Here is a 20,990-nt window from a genome sequence, read left to right on the forward strand (position 1 = left end):
CTCTATCTGAATCACAAATTTAAGAATTTGGGTTCAGTGTCCCTTTAACTTTTCCACATTTTGGAAATGTTAGTTCGGAGTGAAGAAACATTTTTCTGTATCAGAGTTACTATAATGTGACAAGCACATTCTACTTTGTTTAGCTGTTGCATCATAGGAGAGATCTCTCTCTATAAATTACATTTGTAATTAGAGTACACTATAAAAAGGAGACCATTTTTAAAAACGGCAGAATACCACAAGAAAGAGTAAGGATCTGCCCTTCCTGCATATATTTCACACTAGTTTGGGATGTGCATTGCACTGGGATGTGCATTGCTATAACAACATATGTTCACATTTTCAAAGTGAACATTTTATAAGTGAGGCATTAGCAATAGAATTATACAAGAATTGAACAAGGATGGGGCAAGAAAAAGACAGGTACTTTTGTAATATTATGCTTTATATACCTTACTGTTTTCTTATGCAATTGCTACTGTAATACTGTGTCTTATGTGTTTAACTGGTTCCCTCTTTTGTAAAAATGCCTAATATCTTCATATTCCTTTTTGCTGCCTTTTGTCTCTATAACAAACTACATTATTCAATTACTCCTTCTCCCTCTCCACCTGCACTGTTCATTAGCCCATCTCTCTTAAACTCACCTTACTTTTGTACTCACAAACTTTACCTATTCCTAAACACTCTCTTTCCCCCCTGCACCTTGTCTCAAAAGCAGTCTCATTACTGCAAATCTGTATCTCATTTCATGTCACTCTCCCTCTTGCTTTTACTAACATTTCCCATAATCCTGGTTCCCAACAACTGCCTAGCTGTGCACATCCATGTGTACCGTCCCACAGACTCAAAAAACAAAACTGACAACCTTACTCACATTCCTCTTGCATCAAAAGCCACTACCCCTTTCACTTGTGCACTCTCGCTTTGTTTGCAACAAACTCACTTCTATACATAACCTCTTTATCTCCCATTCCCTCAACCTTCTGGCCCTAACAGAAACCTGGCTCTCTCCTCTTTCTATACGTATTCTCTCCTCTTTCTATACGTGTTGCAGTCATATACCGTCCTCCTGGCTCCTCAACTCAATTTCTAGATCACTTGGCTGCCTGGCTACCTTATTTCCTTTCCTCAGACACCCCTTCCCTCATTCTTGGTGACTTCAACATCCGTCTTGACAATACCACTGCCTCCTCTGCAAAACAACTTCTGCAACTCACTTCCTCTTTCGGTTTGTCACAATGGACTGATTCTCCCACTCACAAAGATGGTCACTCCCTTGATCTGATCTTTAGCGATCAATGCACTCTCTCGAACTTCACAAACTCCCCCTTTCTGACCACCATCTCCTTACTTGCAACATATCATCCCTCCCTACAACTCTCCCTCCTCCTGCTCCTCACACCAAACTTCACAGAAGACCAATCTATCTGCCACTATAATTCCACCCTTACATCCGTCCTTGACAATCTCGCCCCTCTTACCGTAGCTCGGAAATCAAACACTCATCCTCAGCCCTAGCATACTCCTCTGACATACTCCTCTGACACGATACCTACGCAGACGTTCCCGTACTGCTGAGCGGCACTGGAGAAAATATAGAAGTTCAGCCAATTTTCAACGTTACAAATTTATCTTGAACTCCTACTATTCTGCCCTTAATTTCCATAAACAAGACTACTTCTCTACTCTTATCTCTAATCTTTCTTCAAACCCAAAACGTTTGTTCTCCACTTTCAATACCCTTCTCCGGCCCTCCCCCACCTCCTAATACAACTTCTCTGTCAGCTCAAGACTTTGCCAGCAACTTCAATAACAAAATCGACTCCATCAGAAATGAAATCAGCTCTCAACATAATTCAATTCTCTCACCCCCTCAAATGCTCTCAATCAACCACAACCCACATAACCTTAAACTTAGCTAATTCTCCCCTGTTACTGAGGAAGAAGTTTTGGCACTTATACTGCGCTCTCACCTCACTACCTGTCCCCTTGACCCTATCCCCTCACAGCTACTCCCCTCCCTCTCTGCTACCCTTACCCCTATACTCACACACACTTTCAACCTCTCCCTCAGCACCAGTATATTTCCCTCATCGCTGAAACATGCACTGGTCACACATATCCTCAAAAAACCTTCCCTTGATCCTACCTCCCCATCCAACTACCACCCAATTTCCCTCCTCCCTCTTGCATCAAAGCTTCTCGAAAAACTAGTTTATGCACGCCTATCCCATTTCCTTACAATAAACTCCCTCCTTGACCCACTGCAATCTGGATTTCGTCCCCATCACTCCACAGAGACAGCAATTGTTAAGGTTACCAACGACCTACTTACAGCAAAATCAAAAGGCCACTTCTCTCTGCTTATCCTCCTTGATCTGTCCGCAGCCTTTGACACTGTTGACCACCCTCTTTTGCTCCAAACCCTCCAATCCTTCGGCATATGTGACACAGCCCTCTCGTGGCTCTCTTCCTACCTGTCAAACCGTACCTTTAGTGTACCCTGCTCTGGGGCCTCCTCTGCCCCGTCACCACTTCCTGTCGGAGTACCGCAAGGCTCTGTTCTCTGTCCCCTTCTCTTCTCAATCTACACGTCATCACTAGGTTCCCTAATAGTCCCACGGTTTACAATATCAATTGTATACCGACGACACCCAAATCTACTTCTCTGCACCAGACCTATCTCCTTCCTTGCTAACCCGTGTCACTAACTGTCTTTCTCACATCTCTAACTGGATGTCCTCTCACTACCTCAAGCTAAATCTCTCCAAAACTGAGCTCCTCATTTTCCCCCCTTCTTCAAAACTCTCCACCCCCAATCTCTCTATAACTGTCGACAAATCGATCATTACCCCTGCCCCGCATGCCCGATGTCTCGGGGTCACATTTGACTCAGATCTTTCTTTCACTCCTCACATTTAGTCCTTGGCTAAAGCCTGCCGCTTCCACCTTAAAAACATCTCTAAAATTAGACACTTCCTTACACAAGACACAACTAAGATTTTAATCCACTCTCTCATTCTTTCCCGCCTCGATTACTGCAACTCTGTCCTCTCTGGTCTCCCCACCTGCCGCCTAGCTCCTTTACAATCCATAATGAATGCCTCTGCCAGACTCATCTTCCTTACACGTCGCTCTTCATCTGCTGCACCTCTCTGCCAATCCCTTCACTGGCTTCCTCTTGCCTCTAGGATCAAACACAAAATTCTCATTCTGACATACAAAGTCCTCAACTGTTCTCTGCTCATGACCTCCTACTCTCCTCCTCTCATCACACTCCCATCTACAGGACTTCTCCAGACTGGCTCCCATCTTGTGGAACTCTCTGCCTCGCTCCATAAGAGACTCTTCTAGTTTTTAAAAGCTTCAAGTGCTCCCTAAAGACTCTACTGTTCAGGGATGCATACAACCTACGCTAACCTTTCTTTATACCAGTTCCTCTTCTCTATTGCTATCCCCTGAACCCCCTTAGCATGTAAGCCTAAGCGTCCAGCTGTTTGTAGATCACCTTCTTAAGAGCTGACTACAACAGTGCAACTCTTGGCAGGGCCCTCTACCCATTTGATCCCTATAATTGTTTTGTTGTACTCCGCCTTTGTTTATAGCGCTGCGGAATCTGTTGGCGCTCTACAAATAATCGATAATAAAAGGATCGCCTCTGCTCAAAATAACTTACATAAGGAAATTAAAACAAATTATATAAAATACACAATGACTTGAGTTATTTTAATTTAGTAGATTTGCTCAACAGTTAAATATATTTTTTAAATACTTTGATCATTTTTTCATGTAATTTATTAATCAAGCTGTCCAGCAGATGGCAGCAAAGAGAAACCTGTTTCAGCCACACAGAACAATGCATAGCAACATTTTAAATTAGGGTAATTAAAAACCAATTTGTAAAACTATAGCTGAAAGATGCCACAGGAATTATAAAACTTTAGGAACTGAGGCCCATCACTTCACAAATCTGTTGCACTGAAAGGGCTCTGAAAAAGACCTGAGCTGCAAGTTCTCAGTGACGATAAACTACTCCACCCTCAATCCTTGCTGCAGCTCACTATTTTTCCCCCCTCTATCTGGTGGATTCAAGGGGGGTGCCCTGCCGGGTGCCCTGCCGGGGCTTTGCCCCCCCCCCTTGACCCCCCCCCCAGGCAGAGGCAAAAAGATTAAGATGGGGGAATTACAGTGCATCGTATATATGTTTGATGTGGTGACTCAATGAAGCCCATGCGCGCTGAGGGAATTTGCAGTGAGACAGCTGATACTGAGAAAATATATAAATACACATTCCATATAAAAATGATATATAAATGTGTGTAAGACACGCTTTTATTGTTGACTGACAAGTGCTTGAACTACGCATGCGCGCATTTATTGCCAGCAGCAAAATCCGACAGGACAACTTCATTGTCAGAATCTGCTACCACTCAGTGCTCATGTCACACATTACTTTTTAACATATGTGGAAAACTACTACCTAATACAGAGCATGCGCAGTCAGAGGTAGCAGATTCTGACAAGGTAGCAAATTCTGATATAAAACCGGCTGTGTAAGGAAAGGACCGGGAGCGCAAACAGTGTGGTACTCTAAACACAAACATACGGTCCAAGAGCACTATAAAACAACCGGCACCATAAGAGATGGAGACCGGAAATTAAATAAAGCCAAAAAAAAACAGAGAAAGGAGACACAACAAAAAAAATAAAAATAAACTGAGCAACACTAGTTTGACAAGAAAGCTAATCGAGATACCAGCCCTCAGCCCTAAATGTATTTCTATGGCTGTAAGCACAGAGATTTACCTTGTTGCTGAAGTCTGGCTATGCTGCACATATACATATCCTATATTATAAAAGGCCAAGTGTGTTTGTCCGAAGCTGTCATGCGCAGTAGAGACAAACACACTTGGCCTTGTGATAGGGAGCGCGAGGTACACAAACAGCTGTGAGGTCTGGGGAGCGCGAGGTAAGCTACTCAACAGCTGTGAGGTCTGCTGTGTAAGAAGCGGCCACGCGCTCCCCAGACCTCACAGCTGTTTGTGGCCGACGGGAGCGTTGCGATGGGGGCGTGGCCGGGCGTCGCGAGGGGCGTGGCCGGGCTGGTGTCGCCGCGATGGGGCGTGGCTGGGCGGGGTCCCGCGATGTTAAGACAGAGCCAGAGAGGGAGCAGGAGAGGGGGGGGAGAAGGGCCAAAGAGGGGGGGAGAGAGCCAAAGGGGGGGGGGAGAGAGCCAAAGGGGGGGGGGAGCCAAAGAGAAGGGGGGGGAGCCAAAGAGAAGGGGGGGGGGAGCCAAAGAGAAGGGGGGGGAGCCAAAGAGAAGGGGGGGGGAGCCAAAGAGAAGGGGGGGGGAGAGCCAAAGAGAAGAGGGGGGAGAGCCAAAGAGAAGGGGGGGGAGAAGAGCCAAAGAGAAGGGGGGGGGAGAAGAGCCAAAGAGAAGGGGGGGGAGAAGAGCCAAAGAGAAGGGGGGGGGGGAGAAGAGCCAAAGAGAAGGGGGGGGGAGAAGAGCCAAAGAGAAGGGGGGGGGAGAAGAGCCAAAGAGAAGGGGGGGGGGGGAGAAGAGCCAAAGAGAAGGGGGGGGGGAGAAGAGCCAAAGAGAAGGGGGGGGGAGAAGAGCCAAAGAGAAGGGGGGGGGGGGAAGAGCCAAAGAGAAGGGGGGGGGGGGGAAGAGCCAAAGAGAAGGGGGGGGGGGGAGAGCCAAAGAGAAGGGGGGGGAGTCGAAGAGAAGGGGGGGGGGGGGAGAGCCAAAGAGAAGGGGGGGGGGGAGAGCCAAAGAGAAGGGGGGGGGGAGAGCCAAAGAGAAGGGGGGGGGGGAGAGCCAAAGAGAAGGGGGGGGGGAGAGCCAAAGAGAAGGGGGGGGGGGAGAGCCAAAGAGAAGGGGGGGGGGAGAAGAGCCAAAGAGAAGGGGGGGGAGAGCCAAAGAGAAGGGGGGGGGGGAAGAGAGCCAAAGAGAAGGGGGGGAGCCAAAGAGAAGGGGGGGGAGCCAAAGAGAAGGGGGGGGAGCCAAAGAGAAGGGGGGGGAGCCAAAGAGAAGGGGGGGGAGCCAAAGAGAAGGGGGGGGAGAAGAGCCAAAGAGAAGGGGGGGGGAGAGCCAAAGAGAAGGGGGGGGAGAAGAGCCAAAGAGAAGGGGGGGGAGAGCCAAAGAGAAGGGGGGGAGCCAAAGAGAAGGGGGGGGAGAGAGCCAAAGAGAAGGGGGGGAGCCAAAGAGAAGGGGGGGGAGCCAAAGAGAAGGGGGGGAGCCAAAGAGAAGGGGGGGAGCCAAAGAGAAGGGGGGGGAGCCAAAGAGAAGGGGGGGGAGCCAAAGAGAAGGGGGGGGAGAGCCAAAGAGAAGGGGGGGGAGAGCCAAAGAGAAGGGGGGGGAGAGCCAAAGAGAAGGGGGGGGGAGAGCCAAAGAGAAGGGGGGGGAGAGCCAAAGAGAAGGGGGGGGGAGAGCCAAAGAGAAGGGGGGGGAGAGCCAAAGAGAAGGGGGGGGGAGAGCCAAAGAGAAGGGGGGGGGGGGGGAGAGCCAAAGAGGGGGGGAGAGAGAGAGCCAAAGAGGAAAAAGAGCCAAAAAGGGGGGAGAGAGAGCCAAAGAGGGGGGAGAGAGAGCCAAAGAGGGGGGGGGGGGGGAGAGAGCCAAAGAGGGGGGGGGGGGGAGAGCCAAAGAGGGGGGGGGGAGAGAGCCAAAGAGGGGGGGGGGGGAGAGAGCCAAAGAGGGGGGGGGAAGAGAGCCAAAGAGGGGGGGGGGGGAGAGAGCCAAAGAGGGGGGGGAGAGCCAAAGAGGCGGGAGAGAACAAAAGAGGGGGGAGAGAACAAAAGAGGGGGGAGAGAACAAAAGAGGGGGGGAGAGAGAGCAAAAGAAAAGAGGGAGAGAGCCAAAGAGGGGAGAGAGAGAGCAAAAGAGGGGAGAGAGAAAGCAAAGGAGAGGGGGGAGAGAAAGCAAAAGAGAGGGGGAGAAAGAGCAAAAGAGAGGGGGGAGAGTGCAAGGGGTGGAACCGCTGTACTGCAAAAAATGGCCCGTGTACACAGGCTTTAGTACTAGTATTGTATGAAATGATAGCTTGTGTGAGAAATGAGACATGCAGGTACTGACCAATTTACCCTATAACAAGTGTAATGCCAGTAAGCTCAGTCTGTAACAGTATTCCAATTACTTTGCTGCTGTAGTCTGGCTATACTGCACATACATATTTATGTACCAGAAGATAGCCTGTGGGCTATGAGAGACATGTCAGGTACTCACCCAGATGTTGTCTCCTCCACTGTTCTTACCCTATGATTAATCTTGAGGATACAGTAGAGAGCCCATCCTGTCCTGTTACTAACAGTAGAGGATATACTGAGAGAGTACATCAGCAATCAGCATGGCCAAAACAGAAGGAGGCATAAGGAACTTCCCAGCAACACATGTGGCAGGCTTGTGACCACAACTCCATAGAGAAGATTTACATTGCACAGCCAAGTACTCTCCTATTTTCCTCTCTTCTAGGAACTATCCATTGAGGTAAAACAGAGATTAAAATCCAATAAGTACAGAGCACCTCTGTCTTCGCCTGTCTCATAGCTAGCTTAGCTAGGCAAAGAAATACTAGGAGGGAACAGGAAGTATGTAGAATATTAAAGCTCTTGCTGTAGGGTGTCTGCCTCCTTCTGGTGGCCAGGTGATGAATTTCCAAGAGTAAGGAATTGTGGACTCTCACCAACCTAAGAAAGAAAGCATCTAAACAGGCTTAGTAGCTGCCAATTGGTGACTGTACATATATGCCTTGTGTGATTGGCTCACCCATGTACAATGCTATTTCTTCAAAAAAGGATACCTAAAGTATGAAGCAAATTAGAATGTTTAAAATTGCATTATCTATCTGAATCATGAAAGAAAAAAATTGGGTTTCATGTACCTTTAAGTGAGTGGGTGGAATCGCTACAAAGGGGATCGAGGATTGCAGAGTATGAAAATATTTGCATAAAAAGGGAGTACTAGGGAACAGACAGTAAAATTTGCTGTAAATGGTTATTGGGTTACTTAGATTTAATAGCTGAATTAATTTTATAACCCTCTGTCAGTGTACTCACCCCATTCATTGCAACAACAGAGCGCTGCCAGTCCTTCCCCATGACAATCTGTGGCTCTAGCTGGTGAACAAAGAGCAGTGTAGCATTAGTCAATTTGCCCCAGAATGTTCCTCGCACACAATCTGCAGAGGCTCTCTGAATCGATGACTTTTCTGCTTGTTTTTTTCTGACTTTTTGCTTGAATCACCCCAACCCCCCCCCATCACAGCCTGTTCTCTCTCAGCTTGGTACACATCCCAGCATGCCATCTCCTGGATACAGGAGTGATGGTACCAAGACTGGGAGAAGGGGAATTATCCCATAAGGTGGTCCTATATGTCACAGGACTGGCTGGACCATGGAACAATGGGTTTAATAACTTTACTATACAAGATAAAAGCAAAATGCCTTACTCTGATCTGAAAACTCACTTCCCCCTGTCACATGACCTATATTAATCTGGTACTATTAGTTTCCGTTTCATTTAGCCTCCTGCTTATTTCTCTGTCCGGTCACCTCCCTCCCCCCTCTGTCTTTGTACTGCTTACACCTCTATATCCACTCTTGACCTTTCCCTATTCAGTTTGTCTCACACCCCTCTGAGGATGGACAGGCAATGTTAGATTTAGAGAAGCTCACTCTGCCCTCACCTCTCACTTTCTTGCTACTCCTCTCACCTGCAATTGTCCCTTGGCCACCATGCGTTCAGTGCTCTCGCCACCATCCTCTCTCCCGGGCCGGTTCCTGTTGTAGCTCTTCTCATAGCATAGGATACGAAGGGTCTGGGAGCCTTCCAGCTCAATTTCAAACTCCTGCAGGTGCCATAAAAAAAAAAACCCCCAGAGAATAGGATTCAATAAGTCTGGTAAAGTTAAAGGGACATTAAACCCAACATTTTTCTTTCATGATTCAGATAGAGAATATCATTTTAAACAACATTCCAATTTACTTCTATTATCCAATTTGCTTCATTCTTTAGATATCCTTTATTGAAGAAATAACCACTCACATGTATGAGCCAATCACACGAGGCATCTACGTGCAGCACCCAATCAGCAGCTACTGAGCCTATCTAGATATGCTTTTCAGCAAATAATATCAAGAGAATGAAGCAAATGAGATAATAGAAGTAAATTAGAAAGTTGTTTAAAATTGCATGCTCTGTCTGAATCATGAAAGAAAAAAAATATGGGTTTTATGTCCCTTTAAGTTGTATTGAATTACCATGAGGATAATGAAGCTCACAGTTACACAAGTCCTTTGTGTCTTTGTTTATTTATCTAAGACATTTTATTTTAAAACGTGTGTCAGTAAGAATAATAAAAGTCTACCTCAGCAGTAAAGTGACTTAGGAGAAACCATCAAGGACAATACATTAGAAGTGAAAAACTAAACAGATAAATACTGCCTAAAGTGCTCAGGGAAGAAAAGGGCTATACATTAGTAACCATCAGCTGCCTCATGGGAATAATACAAAAGTCATCTGTGAACGACGAGAGAATAAAAAACACACACACACCTCAGTCACATTTGGCCTCCTACTTGAAAAGGTGAGAACAAAAGAATAAAGTAGCTAACAGAATGTCACTAATGCTTTTCCTGCACTTCATCTGTTGGGTCTGGTCCTTAATACCCCAAAGGGAGCTCCTCCTCTCTAGTTCACAGGACACCACATGCTTTTTACCGCTCCACAACTTACAGTGCAGCCTCTCCCAAAGACCTGCTAATTCCCTGCCTGTCTTGTTTGTGCTTCTATGCACATTATCCAAGGTTCCCACAAATGTGAGAACTGTTCAGTTCCATCTAATATGTCTGCTTATAATCTAGCCATCTGATAGTAGTAATTAATGAAGCCATCTGTGTTTTAAGAGGATCTGGAGTCATGGAACTCTAAGATAAAGGTTTAATAAAGGTGCCCATGGCAAGTAATTCAAACTGTTTTAGCTGGGGACTTTTACCTGGGTTCTTAAAGGGGCGGAATACACTAATATATGCATGTAATAGACACTACTATAAAGAATAATATGCACAGATACTGATATAAAAATACAGTATAAAACCTTTTACAAACGTACTTAAAAAGCTCCCAATTTAGTACTGTTGATAAGATTATCCTGGCACACCCACTGAAAGGGGCCGACAGCAGATCCTCCCCACTACCCTGTATATGAAAAGACCTATTATACAAATAGAAGTAGTCTGAATTCTGTATACATCAGTATACATCTATAACTTTGGGGCTTGGTTAGGAGTCTGAAAATCAGCACAATGTTATTTAAAAATAAGCAAAACTATACATTTTTACAAAAACACACACAGATGGTTTACATAAAAGGGATCATCTACAAAACATTTATGCAAAGAAAAATCTAGTGTATAATGTCCCTTTAAGATGATTCAAGGGCTCTGTCAACTTGGATTGGAAAAAAAAAACATCTTAATTTTCAAAAACCTCAACCTGAAATTTAGAATTTCCTTCACTTATGAATGTAGGCAAACAGCGGTATGTCACCAATAGAAAAAAATCACATGATCCTTTCACATCATAGTTGCAGAAAAAATTAAACTGAATTTTGAAAATGTATTGTGTCAGTTATAAAGTGCATATAACTATCGCATTCTTTTTTTATAACCTATTTTATACAGGTAGGCTTTTAGATGTATAGAAGGGGGGTAACTGCACAAGAATACATGGGTGTGTTTGGTAAAAAAAGTGGAAAGGCAAAAGACTACCTCATTCCAGCTGGGCTCAGTTGTATTTCTATATACACGTGTTTTTGCCTTGTTCACAAAATATCCAAAGGAATCTACTTCCAGAGTGCAAAAGAGATCTGAAAGAACAAAGAGAGTGTAAACACAAGACTGTTCTGCAGAGTACTTTTATACTGTGAGGACAGAATCTTTAATGATGTGCAGAAACTTCCGTCATACTCACTTGAGCTCTGCTGAAAACCTGTGGCTGAATGGACAATTACATTCAAGAATCCATAGAGTCCTGAAGACTCATCATCTGTAAAGAATGGAAACAAGATGTGTTGAGACTCAGTCAACAGCAACTACAGAGTATTGTAAGCTGTGCGATTATCTTCTAAAATTTCCACCCACTGACGTTCATTCCCCTCTATACCCCATAACCACCACTGTCACATCAACACCATTCATTTCTCAGCTGTGTAGTGATTTCTCACCTTCTTTGCTGATGGTCAGCGGGACCCTATGTACTGTCTGAAGTTTCACACAAGAGTTTGTCAGCATCTGAATCTCCAGTGAGGTCAAAGAGAAGCTCTTAAAACCCGCTGGGGAGACAATAGTGAAGTTTAAGGTTAGCCTTCAGTATTTTAAGTTTGATTCCCCCTGAAGTCCACCATGCAACTTACACTTCTTCTGCTGTTCTCGTACATGGTCCCCCCACTCAGCTCGCTCATAATCTGACCACGTAAGGAATGTATAGGTCTGAAAGAGACAAGAGAAATGAAATGACAGCTGCCATAACACAGGGCTAAGCATTACATGTCATAAGTCTCTCGATATACAGAAAGATGGGAGCTTAACCTCCAGCATGGGGTTATTTTACCTATATATGAAATGTAATGGTATTTTTATAAGAGGTACATAAACACCCATAAGATTTTAATATAGGCCACGCATTCCCACATATCAAGGAAAGGGGGGCTCCAAGTGTCAGAGTTATGGTGAGGGATAGTTACCCTCTAGCTGGAGAGACTTTAAGATGGGGTTATTTTATTTTCTGCCTTTTTACTGGTTACAGAAGTTGTGGTCTAATTGGCATATTTGTATGGACATTCTAACTGGGTTAAGTTTATTTAAAAAGGGATATACAATGCAAAATGTTTCTCGTTCACAATTCAAGTAAAGCATACTATTATTAATTGCCATTATGTTTTCAAATTGAATCCATTTTCATGGTATTTGTAAAAGAGAATACCTAGGTAGTAAGAGTGCACTTGTCTGGAGAACTATACAGCATCAGTTGTGCAAGAATGCTTTTGATAACTAGATGGCAACAGTGTTTGCACAATGTATAACAGTTAAAAGCATCCTTGCAAATCTGCTACCATATAGTGCTCCAAACAAGTGTACACTCCTGAGACTACCAACCTGCTCATCAACAAAAGGATACTAAGAGAACAAAGTATATTTTCTAAGTAGTAAAAAAAAAACATAATTTATGCTTACCTGATAAATTCCTTTCTTCTGTTGTGTGATCAGTCCACGGGTCATCATTACTTCTGGGATATAACTCCTCCCCAACAGGAAATGCAAGAGGATTCACCCAGCAGAGCTGCATATAGCTCCTCCCCTCTACGTCAGTCCCAGTCATTCGACCAAGAATCAACGAGAAAGGAGTAACCAAGGGTGAAGTGGTGACTGGAGTATAATTTAAAAGATATTTACCTGCCTTAAAACAGGGCGGGCCGTGGACTGATCACACAACAGAAGAAAGGAATTTATCAGGTAAGCATAAATTATGTTTTCTTCTGTTATGTGTGATCAGTCCACGGGTCATCATTACTTCTGGGATACCAATACCAAAGCAAAAGTACACGGATGACGGGAGGGATAGGCAGGCTCATTATATAGAAGGAACCACTGCCTGAAGAACCTTTCTCCCAAAAATAGCCTCCGAAGAAGCAAAAGTGTCAAATTTGTAAAATTTGGAAAAAGTATGAAGCGAAGACCAAGTTGCAGCCTTGCAAATCTGTTCAACAGAGGCCTCATTCTTAAAGGCCCAAGTGGAAGCCACAGCTCTAGTGGAGTGAGCTGTAATTCTTTCAGGAGGCTGCTGTCCAGCAGTCTCATAGGCTAAACGTATTATGCTACGAAGCCAAAAAGAGAGAGAGGTAGCAGAAGCTTTTTGACCTCTCCTCTGTCCAGAGTAAACGACAAACAAGGAAGAAGTTTGGCGAAAATCTTTAGTTGCCTGCAAGTAGAACTTGAGGGCACGAACTACATCCAGATTGTGTAGAAGACGTTCCTTCTTTGAAGAAGGATTTGGACACAAGGATGGTACAACAATCTCTTGATTGATGTTCCTGTTAGTGACTACCTTAGGTAAGAACCCAGGTTTAGTACGCAGAACTACCTTGTCTGAGTGAAAAATCAGATAAGGGGAATCACAATGTAAGGCTGATAACTCAGAGACTCTTCGAGCCGAGGAAATAGCCATTAAAAACAGAACTTTCCAAGATAACATTTTTATATCAATGGAATGAAGGGGTTCAAACGGAACACCCTGTAAAACGTTAAGAACTAAGTTTAAACTCCATGGTGGAGCAACAGCTTTAAATACAGGCTTGATCCTAGCTAAAGCCTGACAAAAGGACTGGACGTCTGGATTTTCTGACAGACGTCTGTGTAACAAGATGGACAGAGCTGAAATCTGACCCTTTAATGAACTAGCTGATAAACCCTTTTCTAAACCTTCTTGTAGAAAAGACAATATCCTAGCGATCCTAACCTTACTCCAGGAGTAACCTTTGGATTCGCACCAGTATAGGTATTTCCGCCATATTTTATGGTAAATCCTTCTGGTAACAGGCTTCCTAGCCTGAATCAGGGTATCAATAACCGACTCAGAAAAACCACGTTTTGATAAAATCAAGCGTTCAATTTCCAAGCAGTCAGCTTCAGAGAAGTTAGATTTTGATGTTTGAATGGACCCTGTATCAGAAGGTCCTGTCTTAGAGGTAGAGACCAAGGCGGACAGGATGACATGTCCACCAGATCTGCATACCAAGTCCTGCGTGGCCATGCAGGTGCTATTAGAATTACTGATGCTCTCTCCTGTTTGATTTTGGCAATCAATCGAGGAAGCAGCGGGAAGGGTGGAAACACATAAGCCATCCTGAAGTTCCAAGGTGCTGTCAAAGCATCTATCAGAACTGCTCCCGGATCCCTGGATCTGGACCCGTAGCGAGGAAGTTTGGCGTTCTGGCGAGACGCCATGAGATCTATCTCTGGTTTGCCCCAACGTCGAAGTATTTGGGCAAAGATCTCCGGATGAAGTTCCCACTCCCCCGGATGAAAAGTCTGGCGACTCAAGAAATCCGCCTCCCAGTTCTCCACTCCCGGGATGTGGATTGCTGACAGGTGGCAAGAGTGAGACTCTGCCCAGCGAATTATCTTTGATACTTCCATCATTGCTAGGGAGCTTCTTGTCCCTCCCTGATGGTTGATGTAAGCTACAGTCGTGATGTTGTCCGACTGAAACCTGATGAACCCCCGAGTTGTTAACTGGGGCCAAGCCAGAAGGGCATTGAGAACTGCTCTCAATTCCAGAATGTTTATTGGAAGGAGACTCTCCTCCTGATTCCATAGTCCCTGAGCCTTCAGAGAATTCCAGACAGCGCCCCAACCTAGTAGGCTGGCGTCTGTTGTTACAATTGTCCAGTCTGGCCTGCTGAATGGCATCCCCCTGGACAGGTGTGGCCGATGAAGCCACCATAGAAGAGAATTTCTGGTCTCTTGATTCAGATTCAGAGTAGGGGACAAATCTGAGTAATCCCCATTCCACTGACTTAGCATGCATAATTGCAGAGGTCTGAGGTGTAGGCGTGCAAAAGGTACTATGTCCATTGCCGCTACCATTAAGCCGATCACCTCCATGCATTGAGCTACTGACGGGTGTTGAATGGAATGAAGGACACGGCATGCATTTTGAAGCTTTGTTAACCTGTCCTCTGTCAGGTAAATCTTCATTTCTACAGAATCTATAAGAGTCCCCAAGAATGGAACTCTTGTGAGAGGAAAAAGAGAACTCTTCTTTTCGTTCACTTTCCATCCATGCGACCTTAGAAATGCCAGAACTAACTCTGTATGAGACTTGGCAGTTTGAAAGCTTGAAGCTTGTATTAGAATGTCGTCTAGATATGGAGCTACCGAAATCCCTCGCGGTCTTAGTACCGCCAGAAGGGCACCCAGAACCTTTGTGAAGATTCTTGGAGCCGTAGCCAATCCGAATGGAAGAGCTACAAACTGGTAGTGCCTGTCTAAGAAGGCAAACCTTAGATACCGGTGATGATCTTTGTGGATCGGTATGTGAAGGTAAGCATCCTTTAAATCCACTGTGGTCATGTACTGACCCTCTTGGATCATGGGTAAGATTGTCCGAATAGTTTCCATTTTGAACGATGGAACTCTTAGGAATTTGTTTAGAATCTTTAAATCTAAGATTGGCCTGAAAGTTCCCTCTTTTTTGGGAACCACAAACAGGTTTGAGTAGAACCCTTGTCCTTGTTCCGACCGCGGAACCGGATGGATCACTCCCATTATTAACAGATCTTGTACGCAGCGTACAAACGCTTCTTTCTTTATCTGGTTTGTTGACAACCTTGACAGATGAAATCTCCCTCTTGGGGGAGATAATTTGAAGTCTAGAAGGTATCCCTGAGATATGATCTCTAGTGCCCAGGGATCCTGAACATCTCTTGCCCAGGCCTGGGCGAAGAGAGAGAGTCTGCCCCCCACTAGATCCGGTCCCGGATCGGGGGCTCTCGGTTCATGCTGTCTTTGGGGCAGCAGCAGGTTTCCTGGCCTGCTTGCTCTTGTTCCAGGACTGGTTAGGCTTCCAGCCTTGCCTGTAACGAGCAACAGCTCCTTCCTGTTTTGGTGCAGTGGAGGTTGATGCTGCTCCTGTTTTGAAGTTCCGAAAGGGACGAAAATTAGACTGTCTAGCCTTAGCTTTGGCTTTGTCTTGAGGTAGGGCGTGGCCCTTACTTCCTGTAATGTCAGCGATAATCTCTTTCAAACCGGGCCCAAATAAAGACTGCCCCTTGAAAGGTATATTAAGTAATTTGGACTTAGAAGTAACATCAGCTGACCAGGATTTTAGCCACAGCGCCCTACGTGCCTGTATGGCGAATCCTGAGTTCTTAGCCGTAAGTTTGGTTAAATGTACTACGGCCTCCGAAATGAAGGAATTAGCTAGTTTAAGGACTCTAAGCCTGTCCGTAATGTCGTCTAGCGTAGATGAACTAAGGTTCTCTTCAAGCGACTCAATCCAAAATGCTGCCGCAGCCGTAATCGGCGCGATACATGCAAGGGGTTGTAATATAAAACCTTGTTGAACAAACATTTTCTTAAGGTAACCCTCTAATTTTTTATCCATTGGATCTGAGAAAGCACAGCTATCCTCCACCGGGATAGTGGTACGCTTAGCTAAAGTAGAAACTGCTCCCTCCACCTTGGGGACCGTTTGCCATAAGTCCCGAGTGGTGGCGTCTATTGGAAACATCTTTCTAAATATTGGAGGGGGTGAGAACGGCACACCGGGTCTATCCCACTCCTTAGTAACAATTTCAGATAGTCTCTTAGGTATAGGAAAAACGTCAGTACTCGCCGGGGTACCGCAAAGTATTTATCCAACCTACACAGTTTCTCTGGTATTGCAACGGTGTTACAATCGTTGAGAGCTGCTAAAACCTCCCCTAGTAATACACGGAGGTTCTCCAATTTAAATTTAAAATTTGAAATATCTGAGTCCAATCTGTTTGGATCAGAACCGTCACCCACAGAATGAAGCTCTCCGTCCTCATGCTCTGCAAGCTGTGACGCAGTATCAGACATGGCCCTAGCATTGTCAGCGCACTCTGTTCTCACCCCAGAGTGATCACGCTTGCCTCTTAGTTCTGGTAATTTAGACAAAACTTCAGTCATAACAGTAGCCATATCTTGTAATGTTATCTGTAATGGCCGCCCAGATGTACTAGGCGCCAAAATATCACGCACCTCCCGGGCGGGAGATGCAGGTACTGCCGCGTGAGGCGAGTTAGTCGGCATAACTCTCCCCTCGCTGTTTGGTGAAATTTGTTCACATTGTACAGATTGACTTTTATTTAAAGTAGCATCAATACAGTTAGTACATAAATTTCTATTGGGCTCCACCTTGGCATTGGAACAAATGACACAGATATCTTCCTCTGAGTCAGACATGTTTAACACACTAGCAAAAAACTTACAACTTGGTTATAAACTTTTTTAGCAAAAAACGTACTGTGCCTCAAAGAGGTACTAACGATTAAATGACAGTTGAAATAATGAACTGAAAAACAGTTATAGCATCAAACTTTAAAACAACAAAACTTTTAGCAAAGGTTTGTTCCCATTAGTAAAATAACAATAATTAAATTTGACATAAAAAATACAAAACAACGTTTTTATTCACAGTCACTATAAGAATTCTCACAGCTCTGCTGAGAGAATTTACCTCCCTTCAAAGAAGTTTGAAGACCCCTGAGATCTATCAAATATGAACCGGATCATGCAGGAAATATAAAAGTAACTGACTGGTATTTTTTGATGCGTAGCAAAGAGCGCCAAAAACGGCCCCTCCCTCTCCCACACAGCAGTGAAGAGAAACGAAACTGTCACAATTAAAGCAGAAAAAAACTGCCAAGTGGAAAATAATGCCCAAATATTTATTCACACAGTACCTCAGCAATGTAAACGATTCTACATTCCAGCAAAAACGTTTAACATGATAAATAGTTATTAAAAAGGATTAGTGACCTTTAACAGAGTAGTTCCGGTGAAATACCATCCCCAGAATACTGAAGTGTATACATACATGTCATTTTAACGGTATGGCAGGATTTTCTCATCAATTCCATTCAGAAAATAAAAACTGCTACATACCTCAATGCAGATTCATCTGCCCGCTGTCCCCTGATCTGAAGCCTTTACCTCCCTCAGATGGCCGAGAACAGCAATATGATCTTAACTACTCCGGTTAAAATCATAGTAAAAAACTCTGACAGATTCTTCCTCAAACTCTGCCAGAGAAGTAATAACACGCTCCGGTGCTATTTTAAAATAACAAACTTTTGATTGAAGTCATAAAAACTAAGTATAATCACCATAGTCCTCTCACACATCCTATCTAGTCGTTGGGTGCAAGAGAATGACTGGGACTGACGTAGAGGGGAGGAGCTATATGCAGCTCTGCTGGGTGAATCCTCTTGCATTTCCTGTTGGGGAGGAGTTATATCCCAGAAGTAATGATGACCCGTGGACTGATCACACATAACAGAAGAAAAAAAAATGTATTATTTTTTTAAATGTACACTCTAAATCATAAAAGAAAAAAAGTTGGGTTTAATGCGCCTTTAAGGCCTTGAATATTAGTATCCCATGAGATATGAGGGACCCCAGGTGTCTTTTCTTTAGATGTTTCATTCATTTCTAGACTCACCATTACATGCTGGGAGGTGAAGCGTAGAAGTCCGTGATCTACAAAAGGAGGGAATTGTGAGCCTCAAACCCACATATGAGCAGTGAGGCTATTTATTCCAAGGGTTTCTGAAATCCGGAACATAACTCTTACAAGGGGTAAGAAGTTGGTCCCTGGGGTATATTTAGATTGGTCCTATTGGGAACTATCCATTTTGCCAAACTTTAGACAAATAAGATTAAAAAACCTGGATGATCTTTCCACTGACCAACACTAGACTTAAAGGGATATAAACAAAAAAAATAATAATTCATGATTTAGATAGAGAATAACATTTTAAAAAGTTTCCAATTTGCTTCATTCTCTTGTTATTCTTTGTTGAAGAGATATCTAGCATGCACATGTCTGGAGCACTACATGACAGGAAATAGTGGTGAAATCTAGTGCTCTTGCTAACGTATATCATTGTTGCAAAACTGCTGCCATATAGTGCTGCAGACACGTGCACATTCCTCAACTTACCTTTCTGCTTTTCAACAATGGATAATAAGAAAGCAAAGAAACATTTGATAGTAGAAGTAAACTGGAAAGTTGTTCTAAATTGTATGTTCTATCTGAATCGTGAAATAATTTTTGGGGGGTTTATGTCCCTTTAATGAATCCAGCAACACTGGCTTGAAAGGACCACACCTACGTCTAAACTCTTAAGTTTAAAAATAACTCTAAATCAATTTGATTAAGCAAACTGAGACTGGACACCAAGTTCTGGGTGAAATGGACTTCAATAAATCAAGAGAAATAGTTATTGCTTTACTCATCTTCCACTAGTCTTGTTGAGTCCAGTAAATATGTATTTAAGAGGGCTCACCTTGCCATTGCGGTTCTGAACACGAAAAGCCATACTGGGGGAAAGAAGCAGTAATAAGGATTCTTGTTCTGACAGCTTCTTGCGTAGACGCTCCAAACCTTTTCCTCCTTTATTAGCTTTCTAAAAGAACAAGACTGAGTATGTACAATAACCTCAGGCATTTAGCACACATTCATAAACATGGTCAGAGGCACCTTTCATTACCTTCTCCCTCTGGGTATCATTCTTGAGCTGGGATATTTTTACTTTGATGGCTTCCAGCTCCTCTTCTGGAACCAAGGGGATGTTGGGTGCACTTTCTGACTCATCTAGAGGCTGGAAGTTCAGATCTGCTAGTGGTATGTACCACTTACAATCATACTGCTGGCTCTTTCTGTAAGTGAAATACACAAGAGGCAATGCGATAAGGATGGAGGCTTCTAATATGCTGAGAGGCACCCATATAGTGGTTGGAAATGTGATCTCTTACCCTCCTATCTGTTTCTTTAGTTTTGCACACAATAACAAATCAGTGAAAAGGAAGACATGGCGCAACTTCCGGGCACCCTCCACCAGCTCCACCATGAAGCTGTCCTTTAAGAGTTGCCGGTGCTGAAATAGTGGAAAGATATCATGTCTAGTACTCCAAGTTCAAAGAAGGTGATTCAAATAAATGCTCATAAATAATGACAACACTGCATTAGAGTAGCAAATATGATTGCCCTAAATTGCTCATAATATACCAAATGTTAACAAGCCCCCAAGAGAGTTTACCGCCACAATTCTGCTTAGCTCACCTCTCCCTTGCGCACAGTCATAGACTGCCGTCGGGGTGTAATCTCCTCATTGATGCTAGATAAGAAGTTTTGAGAAATTCGGAGTGCATCTTGTAGTAATGGGTGGTCTGGGTGCCCAAGTGGTGTATGTTTCAAAAGGTCCTGCATATAAGAACATGTACAAGGTTAGTTTAGGCTAGATATGTTAAAGGCACTGTTGAGTTAATGAGTTGCAAGCAGATCAATATCATATTGCCACTCACATGTAGAACTAGTGTACTGCGTGTCACACGATCTACCGGCTTGTAAAGTAGAGCTAAGGGGTAAAGGATACAAAGGAAATCACATACAATAAAATATGTAACATTGTATTATCCACAACTCTCTCCATTATACATTTATCTCCAGGGTCTTATTGACACTAATATTTGGTTTTCTCCAAAGAAAAAAACTATATCAGTGCCTGCTCTGACTTACCCTCCAAAGAAGTTTTAGCTGCCGCTTCCTTAGACTCCCGAGTGTTTCTGGCCTTTAGATTCTGAAAATAAGTGGAAACAAATGTGATAACACTATATTTCATTTGATACACAGCACCAAGATTAAAAGAGACTATTAGGAACCAAGTACCCTAAAATAACACTCACATATTAATACAACATATAAACCGCCATATAGTATGATATCGAGATGCACATTACATAAGGTGAGTTTAAAACAAAGAGTTGCCAATGTGATGAAACTTAGAAGTCATCTAGCTTAGAACAAGGTGGAGTCCTAATACATTTGGTTGTTTTACAATTAGACATTGATACATTAAAATGAGAGCAAACACTCCAGTTCCAGTCTCATTAGAAGATGACTATTATATACATGAGTATTGTGCTTATAAGATGACTTTTCCTTGTGAACAGATGCTCCATGGAGATTAATCTTACTAAACCGAGAACTTTTAGTTTAGTTCAGTCTATGGGCAGATGCAGGCTTAGACTAAAGAGCCTAAAATGCTAGGTAAGACTGCTGCTACTTGGTGGCATTATACTGATCAGTTCACTGCTCTTGCACAACTGGTGTCAGCGGGTGTTGCCTGCTTCCCAACATTGCCAGGAAAACAGGTTCCTGGCTAGAAACATTGTCCCCCTAATAA

The 20,990-nt window shown here is 43.8% G+C and overlaps 1 protein-coding gene across 1 annotated transcript in view; it reads right to left on the reverse strand.

Moving 5' to 3' along the window:
* Positions 1–20,990, reverse strand: part of BCR (BCR activator of RhoGEF and GTPase) — a 169,087-nt gene that overhangs the window by 70,051 nt on the left and 78,046 nt on the right. Inside the window, exons 6-17 of the mRNA XM_053701993.1 lie at positions 20,324–20,384; positions 20,110–20,162; positions 19,868–20,008; positions 19,561–19,682; positions 19,296–19,464; positions 19,092–19,211; positions 11,412–11,487; positions 11,223–11,330; positions 10,970–11,044; positions 10,768–10,865; positions 8,712–8,846; positions 8,056–8,115 (exon numbers count right to left, since the gene is read on the reverse strand). Of these exons, the coding sequence (XP_053557968.1) occupies positions 8,056–8,115; positions 8,712–8,846; positions 10,768–10,865; positions 10,970–11,044; positions 11,223–11,330; positions 11,412–11,487; positions 19,092–19,211; positions 19,296–19,464; positions 19,561–19,682; positions 19,868–20,008; positions 20,110–20,162; positions 20,324–20,384 (1,218 nt within the window). The remainder of the gene's footprint in view (positions 1–8,055; positions 8,116–8,711; positions 8,847–10,767; positions 10,866–10,969; positions 11,045–11,222; positions 11,331–11,411; positions 11,488–19,091; positions 19,212–19,295; positions 19,465–19,560; positions 19,683–19,867; positions 20,009–20,109; positions 20,163–20,323; positions 20,385–20,990) is intronic.

Source organism: Bombina bombina, chromosome 2 (genome assembly GCF_027579735.1).
Source record: "Bombina bombina isolate aBomBom1 chromosome 2, aBomBom1.pri, whole genome shotgun sequence".
In the NCBI taxonomy this organism is placed as follows: Eukaryota; Metazoa; Chordata; class Amphibia; order Anura; family Bombinatoridae; genus Bombina; species Bombina bombina.